General features: G+C 41.6%; 1 protein-coding gene across 1 annotated transcript in view; it reads right to left on the minus strand.

Moving 5' to 3' along the window:
- Positions 1–1,631: 1,631 nt before the first annotated feature.
- Positions 1,632–25,357, minus strand: part of Klhdc1 (kelch domain containing 1) — a 37,818-nt gene continuing 14,092 nt past the window's right edge. Inside the window, exons 6-13 of the mRNA XM_034514665.2 lie at positions 24,971–25,054; positions 23,198–23,281; positions 22,704–22,762; positions 21,732–21,844; positions 19,257–19,329; positions 14,779–14,863; positions 11,665–11,717; positions 1,632–3,156 (exon numbers count right to left, since the gene is read on the minus strand). Coding sequence (XP_034370556.1) covers positions 2,970–3,156; positions 11,665–11,717; positions 14,779–14,863; positions 19,257–19,329; positions 21,732–21,844; positions 22,704–22,762; positions 23,198–23,281; positions 24,971–25,054 — 738 coding nt within the window. The 3' untranslated portion in view covers positions 1,632–2,969. The remainder of the gene's footprint in view (positions 3,157–11,664; positions 11,718–14,778; positions 14,864–19,256; positions 19,330–21,731; positions 21,845–22,703; positions 22,763–23,197; positions 23,282–24,970; positions 25,055–25,357) is intronic.

A 25,357-nucleotide genomic window follows, 5' to 3' on the forward strand; every position in this document is an offset into this window, starting at 1 on the left:
CTCATGGCAGGAAGCATGATGATGTTCAGGCAGACATGATGCTGGAGAAGGAGCTGAGAGTTCTCCATCCAGATCCTCAGGCAGCAGGAAGAGAGAGTGATACTGGGCCTGGCTTGAGCATCTGAAACCTCAACACCCCCACCCCCAGTGACATACTTCCTCCAACAAGCCACACCTATTCCAACAAGGCCACACCTCTCAATAGTACCACTCTCTATGGGCCAATGGGAACCATTTTCATTCAAACCACCATACTCATTAAGAAAAAACAAAAACTTAATTCACTGTAGGTCACTTAAAGAGTCCAAGGTATGGAACAGGGATAGGGATATCCCCGAAGTTGGGCATGCTCAGATTCCAGGTCCAAGGTCCTGTCTCCTCTGTCGTAAGCTAGATTCACAGGGCTGATGCTTAGACATCCCCAAAGCCAGGAGATGATTGTCAGAGACTTTGAACTGGGGCTTCTGAAGGATCTTAACACTGTTGAGACTTAGAAATCCCAGAAGATAAATGCACATGATAGCCATGAGCCTTTGGGGCTAGGAATAGAATATTATGGTTTAAAATGGAAGCCTCACACAGGTTCATGAAGGAAACACTTGGTTGTTAGATGGTGATGATACTCAGCATCCATGGGAACCAGGAGGAACCCAGGAGGCAGGACCCCACTGTTAGGGGTATGCTACTGCAGTGTGCTTCTGAGTACGTTACTGAGTCCCGGTCCCTCCTGTTTCTTATCTGTAATGAAGTGCAGACTGGGCTTCATGTGTGACCCACATCCTCTGTGCCATAGTTTTTTATGGGTTAATTGTGTGTGTGTGTGTGTTCTTAATTATAAGATACTGATATTTAAGTTCATAATAATAATTTCCCCCCAAGAAGCATATTATTTATAAAATTCATTCTCCAAATCTGTTATACAGACTTGTTGGGAGCCGACTTTTAGCAGAAAGCGGCTATCAGCTTTGCAGCCATCTTGAGCCATATACCCTGACATGAGACTTGGATTACAATAGCCTACAACAGCTGAGCACACTCTGATAACATCTTGCTTTAGATACCCAGGACTTTCCTTGGGTGTGTGAGATTAAAGGTGTGTAACTTAAGAGCGTGACTTAGAGATCAGATTTAGAGACAAGACCTAAGGGCATGACTAAAGGTGTGACCAAAAGGCATGGCTTAGAAGTGAGACATATAAAGGCGAGAGGCAGACAGGAGAGAGAGAACAATTTGGAGAGAACAATTTGGAGTAACAGAGATTCAGACACTAGGAGTAGACATTAGACACTCAGAAGAGTACAAGATTGAGTACAACTAGGAACTAGGAACTCAAGACTTAGGACTTGGACTAGGAAGAGAGACTGAAGAATAAATGGGATTGAAACACACTCTGTCTGGTCTCCATTCTTCAAGTCCGTCCTCACTCTCTCTCTCTTGTTGAACCCCGACCCATGGACCGGAGCGGCAGCTTGGGCCGGGATACAGTGGCCGCCAATCGGGGAGTGGAGAGGGCCTCAACATTTTAGGCCACCCAAAGTGGGGCAGCCTAGGCCCCAACATTTTTGGCGCCCGAATGTGGGGCTAGTGCGGTTCCCAACACAGACTAAAAATGATAAGAAAAAATAAAAATCCACACTGAAAAATTTGTTATTTATTTGATATTATTGTATTGCATGCATTGTATGCTTGGGCACGTATGCCACGGCAAACACGTGAAGGTCAGAGAGTAATCTTTATGGCATTAGTTCTCTCCTCCCCGCTTATGTTGGTACCAGGGATGGAAATAGGTCCACTGGGCTTTCTCAGCAAGCACTTTTGCACTCTGAGCCATGTTGCCAGCGCCACACTGAAATGAACACTGACTGGTCCACACTGACGAAGCTGTGAGGCAATAAATCTATACTGTGTTCAATAAATAAATTGTAAACACAATCTATTCCAACACATAAATAGAAGCTTTACACATCCAAATACAGCATGTATAAAACATATCTACAGTTTAATGAAGTACGGTCTTCACTATAAATTATATACAATATAGAAATATACTCTCCCAGCATTTTAATGCTCAGAAATAACTTACATGGTGACAGTGAAGGGGGTAACGTCATATATTGAACCCATTAGTAATTAATTGTAATGGAAGGAAAAGACAAATAATATGAAAAAAAAGGGGTCCCAAAATGGCCTAAGTACCATTCTGAGGAATGTGACAGTGTGGTCTCCCGTTTCTGGGTAACGGGTGCTACGAGCAGCAGAGGGGATGTCAGCGTGTGGACGTGTGAGCATCCATCTGTAGAGCAGCACAGCTCAAGCGAGGTGGGGGAGGTCAGAGAGTCAAAAATACTACATTATCACCACACATTACTCACAAATAATACTTTAGAAACACGTTTCCCAAGGCAAAGTGTATTTCACCATGTCTCAAAAGCTACTAATAACCCACACCCCAATATTTCAAAGCTGGTAGACAAAACAACCTCCACTCATATGGTCCTAGCAGGGTGAAGCCAGAACCAAGTAAACATGCTTCCCTGCTCAACAACAGGGACGAAAAGTTCTGATGGTGCTATTTAAGGAGACACTTAGGTGATCTTAACATATGGAAGTTAATTAGGAATATTTTTATATCTACATCCACAGTTGTGTCACAGGATTTCTGAAGATCTTAGAGCAATTTCTGTTTTTCAAATTTATATAATATTTCAAGAAAAGAGTACACATTGAGTTAAGATCTGTTGTTACTGTACTTATTTCCAGGAAGAACACTTATTCTTTTAAAAAGCAAATCAGTAAACAAACACACAGATAAATCTTTAACCACATCTTATTTCCATATACCCTGTACCATGTAATCACATTAGCAAAACACATGTTTCCCACTGTGTCCTCCACTCCAGGCTTCACTGCAGCGGAGGGTGAAATGTGTGGTCTGATGCAAACACACAGACACACTGGGCTTCACGGGCTCAGCAGCTACTGACCCTCGGCTGCTTATTCTCTGTCTCTTCCTTTCGGATTCTTTGCTCCTTTCGGTAATTAGCTGCAGTCCAAAATGTTATTTTTTTGAGGACTTGCTGCAGAAGTTTAGGAGGTAATAAAGATATTTGACTTTTTAAAATGATAGCATTTTTCCCAATGCAGTCAAGGCAAGACCTGCCAATAAAGCATAGAGAGTGGTTAGGTTATACAGGACCTCCACTCAAGTTGTGTGAGCTCAGCTGGAGCCTGAGCTCAGAGCTAATCCTCCACACTAAATGTAACCATGTTCTTGTTTGTTTGGTGGTCTGGGTGGTTTTGGCTAGAAACCTTAGTTTTTAATGGCCAAGCCATATCTCAAGCACGAGTTTTGTTGTTTTTCAAATTTGTTGTGTTATTTACATGTGTGTGCACCTGTGAGAATGTATGAGAGTCACATGAGAGAACAAGTACCCCAGAGGCCAGAAGTGGGCATCATGGCTCCCGAAACTGGGTGACAGAGGGTGAGTCACCTGCCACGAATGCTAGCACCAAACCAGCTCCTAGGGAGAGCAACAAGTGCTCTAAACAAGCCACCTCCAGCCTTGCCTGCTCATTTGTGAGTCGTGGACTCACTTTATAGCCTAGGCTGGCCAAATGCTTAAGGTAATCCTTTCAGGCCGGCCTCCCCAAGTGCCAAGATTATAGGAGTGTGCTGCTGTGCCTGACAAGCTAAGTATTCTTTTTTCCTTCTCAGTTAATTTTCACAAAAATCAGTGTAAAAAATTTAGGTAGCAACATTTGAGCAATGCAGCCAGTGCTTGCTACTCTGTTCTTTCTTCCACCCTTTCAACCCCCAACACTAAATAGGAAAGAAAAAGAGATAGAGGAGAAAGGGGGTGACATTATCCTTAGATTACTTCCTGCTGATTAGGGACATCAAGTTCCTTGGGGCAAATTCACCATCAGGATATCTAATTTCTTCTTGTTTCTTCTTTGCACATGACTACTTAATAAGTAGCAACCAACAGCAACCAAACAACAACCCACCAACCTATCAGGGTATTTATCTGAAAAGTACCCAGAATTTTAAATGTCACACTATTACAGAAACTATTTGCAGCTGGCAAAATCACATCTCTGCTAGAGCACAAGGCAAACACAGTCACCTGCTGTGGATAGTCTGAAGCAGCCCCATATCCCACACCTGGGATTAAAATTAAATCATATTCTAATATTTCTGTTTTAAAAAAGAAGAGCTCCAAAATTTCACTACAGAGCAAAATTCAAGGAAATAGAAAATGCAGTTCATCGTGCATAGTCCTCTTTAATGAAAAGGATTTAGGGACTGGACATCTGGCTGAACAGTAGAAGTAGAACACTTGCCAGCAAGAAACCCCGAACGACAGCCAAGAGCTGAAGCAAACCTCAGTCCTGGGGCGGGGGGTGGGGGGTGACACGAAAGAAGACAGAGGGTGGATCCGTAGAAAAGCTGAGTCACATGAACTTACAGGATTAGTTTGTGTCAATGATTCTAAATGAGGGAGAGGGAGGGGTGGACTGATAGAGATACAGTGTATGAAATTCTCAAAAACAGTTAAAAGTTAGAAATATAAGAGTAGGTAGTCCTTTCCTATATGAATTCTGATGTTGCCAAGTATGTGCAAGATGTTATACCTGAGGACATAAATGTCACATGTGTCAGTCTTAATAGTTATGAAACATGTAGGCAGTGGTGGTGCACGCCTTTAATCCCAGCACTCAGAAGGCAGAGGCAGGCAGACCTCTGTGAGTTTGAGGCCAGCCTGGTTTTCAAATCAAGTTCTGGAACAACCAGAGCTATACAGAAAAACACTGTCACACACACACACACACACACAACAAAGTAAAAACCAAAACAAACAAACAAACAAAAACCCTCAAGCTGGAGAGATGGCTCAGCAGTTAAGAGCACTGGCTGCTTTTCCAGAGGACCTGAATTCAATTCCCAGTAACCACATAGTGGGCCCACAACATCCAATACCTTCCATGGAAACCAGGCTTGTATATGGTACACAGCCATACATGCAGGTAAAACACTTGTACACATAAAATAAAAATTAATAAATCTTTAAAAATGACAAAATTTTCATATTTTTGTCATTTAAAACTTTTGTTTTAACTTTGTTTTCTTTTTTCTAAATACTGCTTAAATTTGTAATTTCAAAAAATAATTATAAAAATGAAACATTTCTGCTTTTTTTTCTTTTCTTTTTTTCTTTTGTTTTTGTTTTTGTTTGTTTGTTTTTGTTTTGTTTTTTTGTTTTTTTTTCAAGACAGGGTTTCTCTGTATAGCCCTGGCTGTCCTGGAACACATTCTGTAGAGCAGGCTGGCCTCGAACTCAGAAATCCACCTGCCTCTGCCTCCCAAGTGCTGGGATAAAAGGCATGCACCACCACTGCCCAGCCATTTCTGATCTTTTAAAAGAAGCAGAAAAGACTGAATTTCCTTTATCTTCAATGTTTGCAGGGCTGGAAGCCTGAACACTGGTCACTCTTGCTCAGATCTACAGCAGCCTGATGTGGTTGCTTTAGTCGGCACGTCTACAAACATTTATGTCCCCTATAATTTTCCTAGGTCTGAATTCAGGGCCTCCCCGTGGTAGAAAAACATCTACCTTTTACTTTCATGGAGGCCTTTCCTTTCTATTACTAACTCCAGTTAAGAAGAGGTAAGATGATCTGGATACAGAAGTATAGGAAAATTTTTTACTTTCATCCCAGGTATATACCCAGGTATATACCCAGCTCTGCTACTATGCTGGCACCCAGCTCCCGTGCCCTTATCAGGGGGAGAAAGGTCAGGAAGCAGAGGGGAGCCAGCCTATGAGAGATAACTCAGTGGGCACGTCTCAGGAGCAGGAAACCCTGTGTCAACATCCAAGCAGCTCACGAGCCAGCAAAGGAAATGAACATCTGGCTGATAGAAATGCGGAGCATGCGTAAGACCCGTGGCTCTGAAGCGCTCTGCAGCAATCAGAGAATAATCAAACAACACATGGGGGGGGGGGGGGCTTTCCCAGTGGGACCCGAATGCTGAGACCTCAGTACCTCAACTAACACAGGAGAGCCACACTCCCACAGCCCTGGAGATGAAAGGTAAGCTTCATAAGAGAAAGTGCAATTCAGTCAGTGGGCTAAATATAGCTGGAGGTCAGAGTGGGCACAGCAAGGTGTGAGGCGGAGAGACAGATGGAAGTTGAACAAGGGCAGCGGGAGCCACCATTAAGCATCACAGTGCCATCTCTGACCTACCAATATTCCTTCTTGGAATTCCTCCTGAGGGGACCTGTATGCTTTCCAAAGAGGACATCCATGACTTCATGCCTCAGTTTTGTAATATCACAAAGCTGCAGGCATCCTAAGTATCTACCATTGGTCTGGTCAATCATATCCATACAACCTTAACAGCTAACATAGATATAGACCTATTATTGAATACATACATAGAAATACTTATATACTGTAAAAACAGTCTATAAAACAGCATACATAATTTGCTCCATTATATATACACACATATGTACATATGTGTTCTTACTGAGCCTTCCAACGTTTCTGTCTTAGTCATATTTTTTCTCCCAGCATTTCAAAATGGCCAGTGATAAATGCCTTGACCTAACATTTAAAATAAAATAATCACATCGACTACAGTATCGACCATTCACAGTGATGAGTAGGCATCACACAGAAAGACAACCAGGGTCCTATCACATGCAAGTGTGTATGCAAGTGTGTATGCAAGTATGTGTGCGCATGTGCGTGCATGCGTGCATGTGTGTAGGCTGCTGTATATGAGTATGTGCTGTATGTGTGTGCACATATTCATGTGTGTGTGCCTATGCATGGGAGTTTGTAAAGAGACCAGAGGTCTCCCCTTCTTCCCAGTCACCCTCCACACTGAAGTGATGATGATCATTATCCACAAATTATTATTATTATTATTATTATTATTATTATTATTATTATTATTATTATAATGATGTCAATGATGATTTTGATACAGGGTCTCTAACTGACCCTGGAGTTCAATAGTTTGACTAGCCTGGCTAGTGGTCAGTCAGTGCCAAGGACCTGACAGTCCCCACCTCCCCAGTGCTGGGATCACAGGCACCAAACATTGTGCCCAGTTTTATACACGGGTCCTAGAGATCAAACAGGTCCTCATGTTTGCACAGCAAACACTTTACTGACTGGGCCATCTCCTCAGCCCTTATGTCCAAATTTTGACATATCACAATATGTTTAGCACTAGCTGAGTATAAGACCAACATGGAGGTCCAGTGCTGGTCTCCTCACCCAGCTTTCAGGCCTTCTTTGTACTTCTGCTCATCCTAGCCCAATCACTGAGAAGTTTGTCTCTTTACTGATATTAGCTTCTGTGTGGAAATGGTTTTTGGTGGGCTCCTTGCAGGCGGAGCTACAGTGGGCAAGAGAGCTCTCTTGAGACAGCCCATTCATTGTCCTGCTCAGCTGCAGTGGGTAGCTCTGGTGCAGGACAATACCAGAGACTTCTCCCAGGATCGCTTCTTGCTACTGATGTGCTTTCTCATGTCTGTCAATTGCAATATTCCTCATTTATTTGGCTTGGTGTGAGTAGACACCTGAAGACCCTCATTGCCCATAACTTTGTGTGATTACTTCCTGGGTGATAGCCCACGCTTTTGGGCAAGTTTCTTGTCAATCAACATAAAGATGACTGTTCTTCAGATAATACTGTTTAGATGAATTAATGATTTTGTGGAATTCCTGATGTGATTTAAGTAGCTTTAGGAAATTAACTTGATTTAAATAATTTTGGGAAGTTAGGGTAGTGAATAGAAAGTCTAAAGTTGAATCAAGACCAGAGCGTACCCCTTCTGCATAGACTGGCAGGAGCTGCATGAGTTAGAGAAAGAGGCACAGTGAGCCCTCGTTGGTCACAAGCACAGAATTGTAGCAGCAAGATAAATAGGCTTGGGGCAAGTCAAGGATCAAAGAAAACATTCACTCTAGGTTAGGCGTGAGTTTGTTGGTCTAGTGATCTAGGGATGTGGTAAGAGGTTTTTGTGTGCATTATGAAACAGGAAGGTTATGAATAAAGAGTGAACAATTCTATTATGAGTATAAGAACATAGAACGTTCATAGAGCTGATCAAGACTTCAAAACTAAGGCTAACCTATTCCTTAATATGTACAGACTGTCGTCAGCCAAGCACAGGGAGAAACTTGCTATTACAGATTTGGCCTGCTTAAATGTTGTTAACCAATGACAAAAGAATTACTGCTTCGGTGTTACAATGAGCTTATGGAAAGAAAGATAGATGAGCATTGTCGAGTTAGATATAAGTTTCAAAAAAGAAATATGTAATCAATAATCCTATTGTAATTTCCTTTTATGTAATGATTTTAATCTGTTTTTGAAGAATGTTTTTATGGTGATTGTTTTAGAAAAATGTGTAACGAGTGGCTATGAGGTGATTTTCTTTCTAAATAGAAAAACTTTGTCTTAAGGGGTATAAAAGGGGTTAAGGGAAAGGGAGCCTGTTTTTTCTTCAATCACTGTGTGTGTGTGTGTGTGTGTGTGTGTGTGTGTGTGTGTGTGTGTGTGTATGTCTGTGTGTGTCTGTGTGTGTGTATGTCTGTGTATGTGTGTATGTCTGTGTGTGTGTCTGTGTGTGTGTGTATGTCTGTGTGTGCATGTCTGTATGTCTGTGTGTGTGTGTCTGTGTGTGTGTCTGTGTGTGTGTCTGTGTGCATGTCTGTGTGTCTCTGTGTGTCTGTGTGTGATTTTCCCCCTTTCCTTTTCTCTAATCACTGGCTGCCATGGAGAGCAGCCCCTGCCAATCAGTATCTGGGTCAACCCCCATCAGCTCCTCTTAGTACTGACCCCTGTCAGCTGCTTTCAGTACAATTACCGGCACTATGCCTTGCTGCCTGGCTCAGTTTACTCTGTGGTGTTAAATATGACCTTTGACAGCTTTTCAAAAAATTATTTTCATATGAATATTATTTTTGTTTGTTTTTTTGAAACAGGGTTTCTCTGTGTAGCCCTGGCTGTCTTGGAATTCACTCTGTAGACCAGGGTGGCCTTGAACTCAGCGAGATCTGCCTATCTGTGCTTCCTGAGTGCTGGGAGAAAATGTGTGTGCTAGCATGCCCAGCTGTTTTTTCAATTTTTTAAAATATTTATTTGTTTTATATATGTGTCTGTGCACCTGTGTTTATGTGCATCACTGGTGTGCAGATCCTACAAATTCCAGAGGAGGAAGGGGTCAGATCGTATGGAACTGGAGTTACAGATAATTTTGAGCTACACATTGTGAATGCAGGGAACTAAACTTGGATTCCCTGTAAACCAGCACGTGCATTTGGCCACTGAGACAGTTTTCTAGCCTAATTGTACTTCGCCCCCTTTTGAAAAATGGTCTTACCTTGTAGCCAAGTGGTCCTGGAATTCATACGGGGCAAAGGATGGTCTTGAACCCTCACTCTCCTGCCTCAGCCGCTTAAGTGACTGTGATGTCCTTGGCTCCCTTACTCCTTGACTCTTCCCAATTCTCCACCTATTAACCCTCCTCCAGCCTTACCTTACCTTCCTATCCAGTCCAGACCATCTGCACTGTATTGTCTTGCCAGTGGCTAGGATCCCACTCTCCACTCTTCCTGTTACCTCATCCTGGCCAAACTCCCAGCCTCCATCAGTTTCTCTGCACCTGGGATTAGCTGCCTTGAAAGCTGAAGTAAACCACATCTGTGCAGACATGACACCACTAGACATTAATCCTTCTCTCTCCCCAGTGTCACTGTGCTGCACAGCCTGGCCAGCATGCTCCCAGTGAGCTCTGCAGACATTTCACATCTTTTCACTCTTCTTAGGCGCGAATCCTGTCTCTTCTCTTCACCGGACAACCCACTAGCAGTAAGCTTTCTCAATGGCCTACTCTAACCAACACATCTTCCTGGTTTTACACTTCCTCTTTTTCTCCACTATTTAATTCACTTTTCTAGTGATTTTGGGAAAAAGCCAAAGTGTCTGCTCTGCAGACGTTTCCCCACTAAGCTGCACCCTGGAGCACTACTGTGTTAAACAGTGTCCTGTTCAGCCAATGTCTATTTGTTCTTTTCTATTGCTAAAGTCTACTTCCTCATGACTCTGTCATTTGGGCGTGGGGCACACACATGTAATCCCAGCACCTTGGTGACAGAAGGCTCATGAGTTTCAGTAACTAAGTAACAGCTTCTGAGTTAAAAGAAATTCTATTATTATAATTATAATTATTTTTATTGTTGTTGTTATGAGACAGGTTTCTATTATTATCCATTGGTTGTCCTGTCTGTCCTGGAACTCACTCTGTAGCAAAGTTAGCATCAAACTCAGATCCACCTGCCTCTGTCTCCCAAATGCCTGGATTAAAGGCGTGTGCACCAAGCCCAGCTTAAAATTTTCTATTTTATATGTATATGTGTATATACATATTATATCATATTTACCAGACATACTCTGATTTCCAGAAAGTTGAAATATAGCCCGTGCCTCCTAAGTGCTGAGATTAAAGACATGAGCCACTGTGCTCAGCCTGAACATATACTATCTTTAAGATTACTGTAGGAATTATCAACAAGTTTATAAAAATCCTGTATATTTTAATGTTAAAAATCATGCTAGTCTATTGTCATAGGACAAGTTTGACTATACTATTTTTTGAGACACAGTCTCACTATATAGTTCTTCACAGCCTAGTACTTGCTATGTAGACAAAGCTGGCCTGAACTCACAAAAGAACTGCCTGCCTCTACCTCCTGAGTGTGGGATTCAAGACCTGTGGCCTCACACCTAGTTTTTATTCTTAGGCAGATGTAAATATTTTCTTGAATTCAAGTCATAAACTACCTGTAAAATAGTATAACTCACCCTAAAAGGAGGAGCAAGAAGATCAGACATTTATAGCACAGACTTTGCCTTTTCTTTGCTTAGCGGACATTTTGTATAGTTAAAGATAAGACAGAAGGAAGCTTGCACAGACTCCCCATGCTGACCGTTCTGCACGTTAAGCACGTTTGCAGCCATCACCCTCTCCCTGTCCACAGTCTTCCTGTCCTCCTCAAATGAATCCTGAATCCATTAGACCATGCCAAGCCTCTGGCTACCTCTCGTCTGCCCTCGTTACACGAGTGTGCCCACTCCAGACACTTCAGATACAAGGAACCATAGAGTGCTTGTTCCTTTGCAAATGACAGATCTCACTAGGCACATCATGTCAGAATTTCCCTTCTTTAAATTTGTATTATTTAAAACATTTTTAAAATTTAAATATATTTTGATCATAGTCTTCTTCTTCCCAAAGTCCTTCCAGATGCTCTCCCTCTCCCTACTGATCCAACTATAAGTTCTTTCTCAAAAACAAACAGATGCCCAATACAACAATAAATCCCCATAAAACCAAACTCACTACATAGTGACTGTGAACTCCACTTCTCCCTCCATAGTGCTGGGATTACAGACATCAGCTGCCATGTTCTGTTTATACAGACTGTGCCCAGGGCAGACTGTACCCAGGGCCTTGTGAACATGAGGTATCATCAACTAAATGAATTTAAAGCCCTGGAATACAGCTTCTCCCCCCCACATACAACACACACATACATATGACATCATATATGTGTGAAAATACTGTATTTACTTACCTGAGCAGTGAATAGGGCTGTGTTTGAAAGATCAATAAATCATTACAGTGACCCTAGTCAATAAAAAACAAAGGTCTTAGCAAAGGTTTGAAGAAACTAACAGTACCTTAACCATAGAACACTTCTATTGTACAAATGTAGACAATAAATTGCTCTTTAACTAGTGATATAGATACACACAAGCATACAAGTGTGCATACCCACAGACAGACATCTGCACATATATGGCTTTTCTATTTGAAAACATGGGTATATGAATACCAAATTTCAGTAAACAAACTTTTGCCTAATCAATACCCTATATAATAATTATAAATTTAAAAATCAGACATTGTTCTCTGAGAACAGTAACAGAAGTAGTTAATATTTGTTTCTTTAAAAATATTTAAATATTTTTTAAAAAGAAATATTTGTTAACATGGGCAGTCTTGATGAGCTGCCAAGAGGTTCAGTTGGGTCTGCTCTCTGAGTCCTGATTCAGAGAGGAACAGCTAGCAATTCCCTTCCTTCTTTCCAGTATGCTGGCCAGAGCCTACCTCTCTAAGTCTCTAGCTGCTTTGGGCTTCCCCAGACTTTTTCTACAGCTCCAATCCCTGCTGTGACTGCCTGCCACCACGTGACTAACCTCTAGGCTACTCTGTCTTCCCATTATCCTTCAGGCAGCTCTGGGATTTATAGCTTGCTAGCTCTGAGGGTTTTCTTTTAAATACTAATAAATTGTTTTCAAGAGTAAAATGTGTGTGTGCACGTGTGTGTGCGCGTGTCCACACACACACATGAATATGGTAGGAGTTCCCTAATCTTTTCAAATAGGTATTTATAATTTCACAATTCATAATGATAATTTTAATCAGAATTCTTACTTTTGTTTTATATATTATTTTCTTAATTATATCTTGCTTAAGATTTGTTTTTATTATTCTCAGTTATGTGGAGGACAGAGATGTTGGGTCTCTGTTAAGTTACAGGCAGTTGTGAGCTGCCTGATGTGGGTCTCAAGAACTGAACTTGACTCTTTCACATCAGGAGTGTGTGCTCTGAGCTCCTGAGCCATCTCTCCAGCTGCTGTTTTTCTGTTATTTTTTTAAAGGCAGAGTAATAGCAGGGCTATGTAGCCCTGGCTGCTCGGATACTATGTAGTTTAGGCTGGTCTCAAACTTGGGGCAATCCTTTTTACCTAAGTCTTCTGAGTTCAAGGATTACAGGTGTCTGCCACCACGTCTGTTCAAAATTATTATTATTATTATTATTATTATTTTTTTTTTTTTTTTTTTTTTTTTTTTTTTTTTTTGGTTTTTCGAGACAGGGTTTCTCTGTGTAGCCCTGGCTGTCCTGGAACTCACTCGGTAGACCAGGCTGGCCTCAAACTCAGAAATCCGCCTGCCTCTGCCTCCCAAGTGCTGGGATTAAAGGCGTGCGCCACCACTGCCCGGCTCAAAATTATTATTTTAATAAACTTTGTGTTCTAAGTAGAGGATTGCTTGTTTATTGTTCATTTTTATGTTTTTATTTTCTTTCTTTTCTTCCTCCTCCTCTTTCTCCTCTTCCTCCTTCTTTTTTTAGACAAGATTTCACTGTATAGCCCTGGCTGTCCTGGAACTCACTCTGTAGACCAGGCTGGCCTCGAACTCAGAGAACTGCCTGCCTCTGCTTCCCAAGAGCTAGGATTAAAGGCATGTGGCACCACTACCCAGTCACTGTTCACTTTTTTTAAATTTTGAGATAGGGTTTCTTTATGTAGCACAGGTTGGCCTTGAGCCCTCAATTCTCCTGCCTGAACTTCTTGAGTAAGTCTGTACCACCATGCCTATTTTCTAAATGAGGACTTCTAGTGTCAGGAAAAGTAAGACAAACTACAAATGTTCCACTTGGGGAGGGGCAGTGATGGGACTTGAACCCAGGGCCTTGTACATACTGTGAAGTTTAGCAGAGCCCTGCATAAGCTAAGACAGCTCCAGAGCCTTCACTGTACACGACTGAGCTCGAGGCCACAGACTCCAGAACTAACCAAGTCCCTGCAGAGAAACCGTCTCTCTTTAAGGTTTCTCACTCTGTGGAATCAATCTGTGCCTAAGGACAAGAGAGGGAGCTGCTGCCCTTTTCGTGGGAGTCTGGCTAGTTGTCTCCCATTTCTGTTCACTCAGAGTCTTGAGATTCTTCAGCCTTCTCTGCAAACTGGAGCATTCAGTGCCTGTCCATCAGTACAACAGGTGCGAGTAGCCAGCCGCTCTGCACTTCCAACGGGAGTGAGAGGGGTTGGAGAGATGGCTCAGTGGTTAAGAGCACTGGCTGCTTTTCCAGAGGTCCTGAGTTCAATTCCGATGGGGTGTGAGAGAGGGAACAAGGCTCTCCCAGTGTGACCTGTTTATCCTATCAACTTTATAGCACTTTAAAGCTGCAACATTTAAAACTGAAAACAGATGGGAGGCAGCAGCAAACCCCATGGAACAAGAAGAAACAGAACTGTCTCTTTCAGGGAGAGGTCAGACAGGAGGCTTAGAAGGGTTTAGTCAAATTCTATCTATTCCATTAATAAATTACACACCTTTTGATCCCGCTAAGGAGGCAGAGGTGAGTGCATCTCTGTGAGTTTGAAGCCAGCTTAGTCTAGATAGTGAGTTACAGGACAGCCAGGGTTACAGAATAAGACCCTGTCTCAAAACAACAACAAAAATCATTTTAAAAATTAATTCTCTGGATGATTATTACTATGATTATGTATTATTTTTATATGCAGCCACTTTAATACAATTAAACTACAAGTACTCATACTGTGGTAACGCTCAGAGAAAAAGAAAAGGGAGATGAGGCATGGCTTGGAGGTTGACTGTTAGCCCAATGCGTGTGTGAGTGCAAGGCCCTAGGTTCGAGCCCCAGCACTAGAAAGAGAAAGCCCTTTTAAAATTATTTAGCTAATGAAATTAATCAACTGATCTTGGTCTGTAAACCTAAAGTATCCTGACATACATCACAAGCTCTGACTTGGAAAGGTGGTCCTTCCAGACACTTCTGGTCCTTCTGTGCTTTGCAGTTACCATAGCAACAATACTGCTGAGTAGCTGTTTGCATATCACAATTACTTAGAGAAAATGTTTAAATATAAGATTTGCTTACTGTATCCAAGAAAAGTAAGTTGTCTTTGCTCCCACCAAATACCATTATTTCATTTTCTTTTCCCAAACAGGCTGTGTGCCATAACCTGTGACAGAAAAGCACAAGCAGAGTGAGACCCTGTGAGGGAAGAGTGTGCACTTATGGAACGAAAATTCAAAGCACACACACTGAAAGGCATCTATTTAATGGTTCTCTCCAGTCTGCTACATCATGTTCCAGTCAGAGGATTCCCAGCAATCCTGTCTTAGAACTCAGCTTTGCCCAACCCTTTATCTGATACATATTATCTCTGAAATGGGTTTAAAAGGACTGTCCCCTCAGGTGCAACAGGCACCTGTCCCAACTCTTTGTCACTTCCTGTCATGTTTGCTCTTTCTTTCCTCCTCTGGGTCCCATCAGCTGACAAACGCACATGAAATTCCCTTTGTATTTCTACCTTAAACACATCACTCTGGATACAGAATACCATAATGGGTTCCTTGTTTTTTCCATCTATCTTCTCCCCCAACTTCAGACAGCTTTTAAATAATACTTTTTAAATTTAAAAAGTTTTAAGTGGTACCTAGTATCTGCACACACACAGGGTGCAGTGAAATGGCCTGGCCCAAGTGTGCAATGGTTAAACTGGGCAACCAGCACTTCTGTCCCTTAAACATTTATCAGCTCTGTGTCAGGAATCTCCAGGTTTGTCTCTTCTAAATATTTTGAAATGTACTGCAGATCTGTGAGTGGTTTAGTTTTGTTTCAGTAGGGGCTGAACCTGAGGCCTGTGTATGTAGCAATTCCTCTCCTGCTGACTCCAGTCCTATGGTAAATTGTCATAACCCACTGTTGTCTTGGGAACTTCCCAATCAGGATATATCTCTGCTAGAAGAGCTGACTCTTCTGGCCTAATATTTTTGATCAACAACTATTTTTTCCCTACAAAGTTTAGTTTTTCCTCAGATGAGCCCTTTAATCCAGCTCTCCCAACCTAAGGTATAAAAGCTCCAGGCTTTTGCTCGTCCTTTCCTTATGCTTAGGTTAAGTTACTCCTTCACAGGCTCAGCCCCAGGAACTGCTCCAAATCACCCATGCAAACTGGTTCTGACTGGTTCTGCTCGGACCCTTGACAGGGCTGGCTCACTCTGTGCTGTCCTAACTTACATTTGCAGATCAGCTGCTCTATATGCTATATGGTAGTGCTCTATATGGTATGCTCTATGTGCTAGTGGATGTTTGTCTTCTAGCTCCCTGCAAGCCTGAAGTCTATGAGGTCAGAAATGGCCACCGTGGTGTGCTGGAACTGGGTCACTGGCTCTTTGAAGCCCATTTTGCGAGTCTCTTTCCAGCTTCAGGTTCAGTGACATCATATTGGTAGCCTGGTATAGCTCATGGTGGGAGTTTTTACACCTTGGAAATCAGCAAATGCTACACATTAGGTGGTGCCTGCAGGAGTGGTTGTAGCCGTCACACCAGTACACCACTGCAACTTGAATATAATACTCTAATGCTCCCTTCCAACAAACGCCCAGCATGGTATTCTGTACCCAGTAGGTACTTCAAAACTTTTGATTAGCAAAAACAAATACATAAAAGATTAATTTATTCAGTCATTAAATATACAAATTATCTCATGAATGAGTAGAGCATCTAGTGTTCTCTGGAAAATGGATAGATAGCTCATACCTATCTCAAATTTCATATTATTTACCAAAACAATTGTATTGCTTTATAAAGTTCAATATTTACATAGGCTCTAGCCCTTAGAAAAACTATGCAGGTAAAATTTCAATTTTATAAGATAAATTTAGAATTTTACAAAGTCATTATTTTGACTTTAATAGAGCACTGTATGTTTCTTTTAAAAAGGTGGTGAGGCGGGAGGATGTCTTTCTATGTAGACCAGGCTGACCTGGAACTTGCTATGCCTGCCTTGCCTCCCAAGCACTGGATTACAGGTGTGCACCACCATACCTAGCTTCTGTTGAGGCAGGGTTTCATGTGTCTCAGACCAGGCTGGCCTGGAACTCATTAGGCATCCCAGCTGCTCTCAAATCCCTGTCTGGCATCCTGATTTGGTGTGCTTTTCTTAACAGAACAAATTACAGAAGCAACAGTCACCCAAAATAACAATGTATTTCATGTATTTACTATTGGAATTTTTATTTTTATACATTTACCCCTTTTACTTAAACCCCACAAGTGCAAACAGTAGGACTCTGCACACTTTCTTCAACTCCACACACACTCAGTGACCAATGCACTCGTGACCCAGGATGAAGCATGAGATATGCCATTTGGTAAATACTCTGCCCAGTTCTCCACCAGTTCTCCAAATCACCTGCTGGAATGCAGTCTGGTATAAATTTTCAGCAGGAACCCAGATAATGTCAAGGGGTTGGGCATGGGATTAGAGAGAGGTTAGGCACAGGAGACAAAACATACTGTTCTCCTTCATGGGAAGGATTGGGTTAATTCCCAGGAGAGAAGCCATGGGAATTATGGGTAATACTGTCAGTTTTAAGGGGATCTGACAGGACTTAGGGCTCTGCAGGCCAGTACTTTCTATGACACGTTTACAGATACAGCCATTCCTAACAGTTCTACAGGGGTAACATAACCAGGCATAGATTCGCATACAGCGAGGCCTGGAGAGAAGAGCGCTTCCCTTCATGGCTTTATCACAGGACAGTGAATCTCAAACAGGATGCTTCCAGGCATCTCAACGAACAGGGCATTGCTAGCAACAGCAAGCTGTTCCCTTGAAAATGTAGCCAGGAGTCCAAGGACCCCTAGCACTCTAAGAAGAGCTGGGCAGCTGTCATTTCACATTGTAGTGTGGCTTCACTCGTCACTGTCATTCAAACCACACACACAGAGAGTTCTCCTTACAGTCAGCTCTACCCCATCTGGTCTCCTCCACCTCATACCTGAAGGCAGATCTGCCTCTGTCTTATCTGCCTGAGGGGAACTCGGACCTGGACTTCATCTCCGAAGGACACTGGAAAGCCTTTCCTGCCTTGATTTTGGTGGCATCTAGCTTGCAACCTGACGTTCTCTACAGACTGACAGTTCTGTCCTCTCAGCTGCTCTACACTTATGACCTGAACATTCTAACAAAGCATGGACAGGACAGGTCAGCTCAGGCAAAAGACAGCGTGGCACATAGCTCTAGTTCTAACTAACAGTATTGATCACAGTTCTGCTCTAATTACATAGTAAGACTTGAAATGGAAGGCAGAAAATTTCAATTAAACATATTTACTACCACTGTCATCCATAATTAATGTATTTGTAAAACTGGAAAAAAGAAACCCCAGAAAAGACCAAGGAGTCCCCTCCTGTCCCAGATGAAGACATGCGTTGCATGTCCTTAGTGACTTTGTAAAGCCAAAAGCTAAGTAGCAGCTAAACTTGAAAGCTGTCTCAATAAAAAATTCTTTAAATTAAGCAAATATCTTTCAAAAGAGCTACACATGTTAATATATTCTAATGAAGTTTTAGACATAAAAATATAAGAATAGCTATGCAGCTATGGTGGTTTCTAAACAGTATTAGTATAGATTTATGTATCAATGTACATATGAATACTTAGGTCTTTTTCTGAAATAAGCTGTCAATTGTCATTTGTTTGATAACAGAAAGATATATCTTAAGTTGACTTCACGTTAACATAAACATTCTGGAGCAAGGTCACTTCTGAAATACATGGCAGGAGACAGTGTGCTATCTGCAGATGACCCTGTGGCATGCTGTATCTGAAATTTCTATGAGGACATATTCATTATACAAGTTAATTAAATTTGAAAACATTATGATGGCAGTATTTGGTTTTCTTTAATAATAGTATATTGTTTCTACAATATTTATTCTATAATATACATCAAATAAATAGCATTTTTAAATATTCACATTATGACTATATCACACTGCTGTATTTTTTGAGGCAAGGTTTCATGTAGCCCAGGCTACCTTGAACTCACTATAAAGACAACAATGGCCTCAAGGTCTTAATCATCCTGCCTGTATCTCCCAAAAGCTGGGATAACAAGGAGGGACCATCATGCTCTGCTCAGACTGTTGTTGATAAGGGAAAAAATCATGTCTCTACAGTAACATGAACACAAATATCCCAATAAATTGTTTTAAATGTCTTTTAAAAACAACCATGATTAAAGATATTCCTATTTATTGAAAATAGTAACATTAAAAATTGATCTTATAACAGGTTTTAAATTACTTTGTGCTTTTTTATACTTATTAGGCAAACTTATATATTTACCTAAAAGTAACATTTTCAACTGTTGATTGCAACTATGGATAAAAAGTAGATAAATCATTTCCAATAAACATAATCAAAATAATTAATGTAGCTAATTAACATGAAGCTAATTTGAGAAGTAACTTTCTGCTTATTGTTTCCTTACAAACACTATGTACTCTGTTCTAAATCTTAATGCTTTACAAACTCTCAACTGTTTTCCTTTGGGGCTTACCTGGGCCTGGTGTAAGGTAAATGTCTAAGTTGTTTCCAACAGTTTGTTATTATATTATGAATCCAGCCATCACCTGCAATATTAGGACAGTTCAGAAATTATAATTAGGCCTTTGGGATATAATTTTATTTTTTTCAAGGTTTATCATCTCAATTTGTATCATTATCTTGGGCGAGTTTGCATATTTTCCATAAGCATTTTTTTTTTTTCCAGATAGGGTTTCTCTGTGTAGCCCTGGCTGTCCTGGAACTCACTCTGTAGACCAGGCTGGCCTCAAACTCGGAAATCTGCCTGCCTCTGCCTCCCAAGTGCTGGGATTAAAGGCATGCGCCACCACTGCCCAGCTCCATAAACATTTTAAACACTGTCATAAACATCACAAACATTTAAACATTTACAATATGAGGACCCCCACATCCTAGAAACAACATCTGTCTAGGTTTGTGGCTTTTAGTAAAATCTGAGGCCCTGGTTCAATCTCAGCACCAAAAAGAAGAAATATGGGAGATACAGGGAGGAGGAAGAGACAAAGAAACAAACTTTGCCACATATGCTGTCTGCTGCTATGTTGTTTCTTGTTGAACTGTTAAATTCTACATCTTGTTTCGTTCTCCACATAGACATGTCAATACATATTGCTAAGCCGTGTGGACACTTCTCATAGATCCACAATGCTGTGGCTATGCCACGGAACGTCATGGTGCACGTGCAGACAAAGCTTTTACTCTCTATTTTACTCTATAATGAAGGAAGGAAGAGTTAGCTCACTCAGTATCCCATATGCTAAACGACCAAAAATAGCAATTATGAGGTTGGAGAGCTGGCTCAGCAGTTCACAGCACTGACTGTTAACTTGCCGAGGAGCCAGGTTCCATTCCCAGCACCCCCAGGGTAACTACACTCATCTGTAACTACAGCTCTGAGAGATCTGACGCCCTCTTCTGGTCTCTGTGGACACTGTACATGTGGTGCACAGAGTCCACGTAGGCAAAACTTCCATATACATACAATTTTTTTAAAGCAGGTATAAATTTAAAAACACTATATATGATAAAGGTATGATATTAATCTCTATTGAAATGTACAAATGTCAGTCTTATTATATTCCAAATTTAATGAAAAAAAAATCTCAGCAGGGCATGTTGGTGTATGCCTATAACCCCCGCACTTAGGAGGCACAGAGGCAGGAGCATCACAGGTTTAAGGTCATGCTTGACTGTATAATGAGTTGGAGGCCAGGCTGGGCTAAGAGACCCTGTCTCAAAGAACAAAAACAAACAAACAAACAAACAAAACCCTCACAAACTGGAACAAAAATCTCTAAAATAATTAATAATCCTACTAGGATGGAGTTTGGTACTAGAAGATTACTGGTGCTCAAAGTTCTTTTATCGAAAATGAAGCTGCTTTCAGATTCAATACAGCAGATCTAGAGGCAAGAAGGCAACACTGGGATCTCTCTCAGCTGGCTCTCCAGCCTTTTGCGAGGTTCTCTCTCACCGACCTCCGACCTCCGAGCTCACTGACTGGCTAGAATGCCCTGTCTATCAAGTCACAGTGCGAGCATGTAGTTAGGGACACAGGGAGAAAAGGATTACTTCAGTATAAGTACAAAATACAGTTAATCAAAAATGAGCCAGGTGTGGTGGGCACACCTTTAATCCTAGTGCTCCAGAAGCAGAGGCAGGAGGATCTCTCTGAGTTTGAGCCTAGCCTGGTCTATAGAGTGAGTTCCAGGACAGCCAAAACAACATAGGGAGACTCTGTCTACAACACAAAACAGACTGGAGAAGTGATGACTGCTTAGTCAAGAGCACCACTGCTCCTGCAGAGAACCCAGGTTCTAATCCCAGTACCCACAAGTCTGCTCACAACCACTGGTAACTCTAGTTCCGAGGGATCCAATACCCTCTTCTGGCCTGAATGAGCACTGCATACACAGACATACAGACATACATTCTGGGAAAACACCTACACATAAAAAGTAAAAAAAAAAAAAATTTAAAAATCAATTTTTCAATTAAACAAAATCAAACAAACCAACAAGCCAAGATAATGGGGCCAGCAAGACAATGGCTCAGCAGCTAAGGCACCTGCTGCCCGTGCTGCCCGTCAGGATGACTTGGGGTTGATCCCCAGGACTCACATGGTAGAAGGAGAGGACCAACTCTCACTTCTCCATCTTCTACACATGCACTATGGAACACCTATGCATACATACGTACACTCTCATACACATTAACAGGAAGAATGTGAAACAATTCTTAACCATCCCTCCACACAAGATGCCCCCCCAGGCCACTACCACACTTGGCCCCCACACTCCCCAGCAGACTCAGGACATGTACACAACCTTCTCCAGATGCCTGACGCCTGGGTGCATCTGGAGAAGATGCTATAATCAGGGTTATTTTTCCTGAATCTTTGTTTAGGGTTAGGGAGGTAAAGATTGTATGCTAAGCCACATGGACTTACTTAGTGGAATATTATCTGCACTTAGTCCACCAAATAGGAAAAGCTTATCATCAGCTATTGCTGTTAAAGTGTGCCATGACCGGTGTTTGGGACTTTCTCCATTAACAGAAATCCTATAGCGAGGGAGAAAAAATTAAAATTCAACATTGAATTAATCAAAATGAAAGATTTTTTTAAATCATCATGTAGCCAGACTGGCCTCTGGGTCACAATGCTTCTGCCTCAGCCATGATGGGCCATGTGTTCTCCATTACAGTCATCTCAGATCTTAAAGAAAAAGCTGGACTGGGGAGTGGAGGTGCACACTTGTAATCCCAGCACCCAAGAGGCTGTAATAAGATCATGAATTTGAGGCTAGCCTGTGCTACACAGTGACTTCACAGTCAGCCAGAGCTACATACAGAATTTTTGCTAGGAGAGGAGAGGGGGAGGGAAGGAAAATAGGAAGTAGGGATGGAAGAAGAAAGGAAGGAGAGGGAAGGGAAAGAAGGAAGAAAGGAAAATATTTTAGCTATAAATCATATATTCAGAATCACTCAGTAGACCAGACTGGACTCAGACTCACGGAGATTGGCCTGCCTCTGCCCTGAGTGCTGGGAGAAAGGCATGCACTGCTATGCTGGCTCCATTGTCTATACGAGCACACTGTGGCTCCATTGTCTATACGAGCACACTGTAGACCACCTCAGGAAAACTTCTACCAAGTGTGCTGGTACTTTCACTTGAAAGGCTGTGGCAAGACAACCCAGAGTTCAAGGCCAGCCTGGGCTACTCCATGAGATTCTGTTTTGGAAGGAAAGGAAAGAGGGAGGGAGGAGGAAAGATGGAAATTTAAATTTCATATTTCTTGTTTAGATATATAATCTAAAGAAAAAATATCAACTCAGTTTTAGAGCCCCAAGCGTGGGTTATGATAGACTGCACACTGGCCCACACCCAACCCTACAAATGGGACACAGATTTCATACTTACCTTCCAGACCAGACCCAGGTATCTAGGTTTAGATAGTGTAAGTCATTCATCCTGGTTTGCTGAAATAAAAGCATGATAATTGTTAACTCTTTTATGGGATAAAACGTTAGCTCTAAAGCAAGTCCAGATCAAGCACAGGTTCTACTTGGCCCCGGAAGCACAGGCGCTGAGCACCAGGAGAACTAACGTGGACTCCCAGATTAATGTGTCAGAGGGACAAGAGGCGGGTTTAAATTAACAGCACTTGGATGGTAAGAAATTAAACATTCCTGACTCTGCACTCAAGTAAAAAACTTTCCTCATTAAAATATAATTAAAATTCATCTGTCACAGCATGTGGAAGGTCTCTTTTGGAAACAGGAGATAAATAAAACTTAGTACTATGTGTAGTTTAATCTCTAGGTTAGTTGAGTGTTCAGATGCTCCACAGAATCAGACGACAAGCATTTGTAGACATCACACATGAGAATACCATTTCCATTGAAAACACTGACCAAAACGCGTCCGCCAAAGACATAACCCTTATTTCCCAGAACTGCACATGAATGCGCGGCTCGTGGCTGTGGTGGGACTCCACCCTGCAAGCAGAGATCAGAACAGAAAACAGACTTGAAACGGCGGTACCAGCCACATCCTGTGCCATAACTACAAATAGATTCTTTAAGAAAAGATGCATCCTTCCACCCTTAAATGACCACTACCCAACACAATCAAGTTCATAAAGTTCAGTCTGAAATATAAAGACTTAAAATTTTAAAAAAATCCTCTCTTCTCCCTTCACCCCACACTGTAGATCTAATAGTGCATTTCAGAGACTCTTAAGAATTTACTAAAGGCCCCAAAATCCTCAAATTCACAAAACAACTTTGTTGATGGTTTAAGCCAAACCAAAGAAGCCCTTATTTTTCTTAGACAAAATACTTGTTTTCTTGGATTTTGGAAGTTGTTTTACTTTGGGGTTTGTTTGTTTGTTTGTTTGTTTTTCTTTTCCCTAAAACTCTTAGAACCAAAAAAAAAAAAAAAAAAAAAAAAAAAAAAATCCTTCTTTCTACTTTATCTTGAACGAAGCTCTAATGTGTCAGGCTCACTTGAATAACTTAAATCTATTTGGTAATAATGAATTAATTTTACCTCCGTAATAGGTAAATTAAGAGAAATCAGTTTTTAGTGTTGATTCCTAGGGCTGGAGGGGTGGTCAGGAGCACTGGTTGTTCCTGCAGAGGGCCCGATTCAGTTCCCATCACCTACAACCTCCCTCAGCTTACGACCTCCTGTAACTCCAGGTCCAGGGAATCCAACTCCTCCCTCCAGCCTCCTTGGGCAATACACACATGTGGCCCATATGTACATGCAGGCAAAACACCCAAACACATGAAATAAAAATAAATCTTTACAGATGCTGATTCTGTTTGATTTCTATTGTTTCTACTGTTTACATTAATCTGAATTTATGTTTGGTTTCTAACAAATAATATTGATAAAGTATTTTGTCGTGTTAGAATTGTATGCAGCTTATATAAAAACACAGGTGTTGGGTCGGGGATACAGCTCAGTGAGAGGGCTATGCTAGTTCTTACAAGAAGAAAGAAGGAAGAAAGGGAGAGAGGGAGGGAGGGAGGACTCTGTTTTAAAATGAGTTTTAAAAAGAACTCTGATAATTCACACAGACAGTGATAGGTAAAGAATGAGTATAGAGGCTGAGCCTAGTGGCTCATGCCTGTAATTCCAGCACCAGGGAGGTGGAGGCAGGAGTTCAAGGCCAGCAGCCTACCTAAGCTACATGAGACTCTCTCAAAAATGAAAACAGAGACTAATAATGACTCCTCTTTAAAATACTTTTTCTAGAAACTATTATTTGTAGGAAACATAACTAAAAAATAGTAGTTGTTAGTAGTTTTAAAAGAAGCTTCTTCAGCTGGGTGTGGTGGCAACACCTGCAACCTAGCACCCATGAGGTAGAAGTTGGAACACTGCAAGTTCAATGCCAGGGTAGTCTACATTGTGAGACCCTCTCAAAACACAAGAACAGAGGAGGGAGGGAGAGAGGGAGAGCTATTTTACATGCAATTGCAACCCCAATTAAAATCAAGTGACTTAAAAAGAAAAGAGATTTTTATAATATCAATGAATATAATAGTAACATTCCCACCCCCCAGAAACAGAACAGAGTTTATTACGAAAGGGAAAGCTGGAGAGATGAGAGAGGGCTGGGGAATGGGGGAAGGGCTTCTGCTCCGGAGACCTCCAGGTAACGTAGTAGTACTTACTTTAATTTCTGGTTGAGACCATGTCCTCGTCTTCGTGTCAAACACATGGACATCATTGTGCCACCCCCAGAATATCTGCTCTTCCTGAAACAGACACAAACAGCTAAGAGCTCTGTAGCTGAAACATCAGCATAGTTATGCTACATATTTACTGATACACAAGTAGTTCAGCATCACCACAGTGGTAAAGACAGCTACATACCACGCCTCACAGCAGACCCTGGGCCATCCCAGGCCACAGTGCTACCCACCTCCAGCACTGTGACTCCCTTGCTACTTCCTCAAGGAACAGAATGAATATTTACATTTTTAAACCTATTTCACATCTTATCTTCACTATAATAAAGTAGAGGGCTATTGTTTCCTGTACTGAAAAAAAGTTCTAAT

The sequence above is a fragment of the Arvicanthis niloticus genome, chromosome 11, assembly GCF_011762505.2.
Source record: "Arvicanthis niloticus isolate mArvNil1 chromosome 11, mArvNil1.pat.X, whole genome shotgun sequence".
Lineage (NCBI taxonomy): Eukaryota > Metazoa > Chordata > Mammalia > Rodentia > Muridae > Arvicanthis > Arvicanthis niloticus.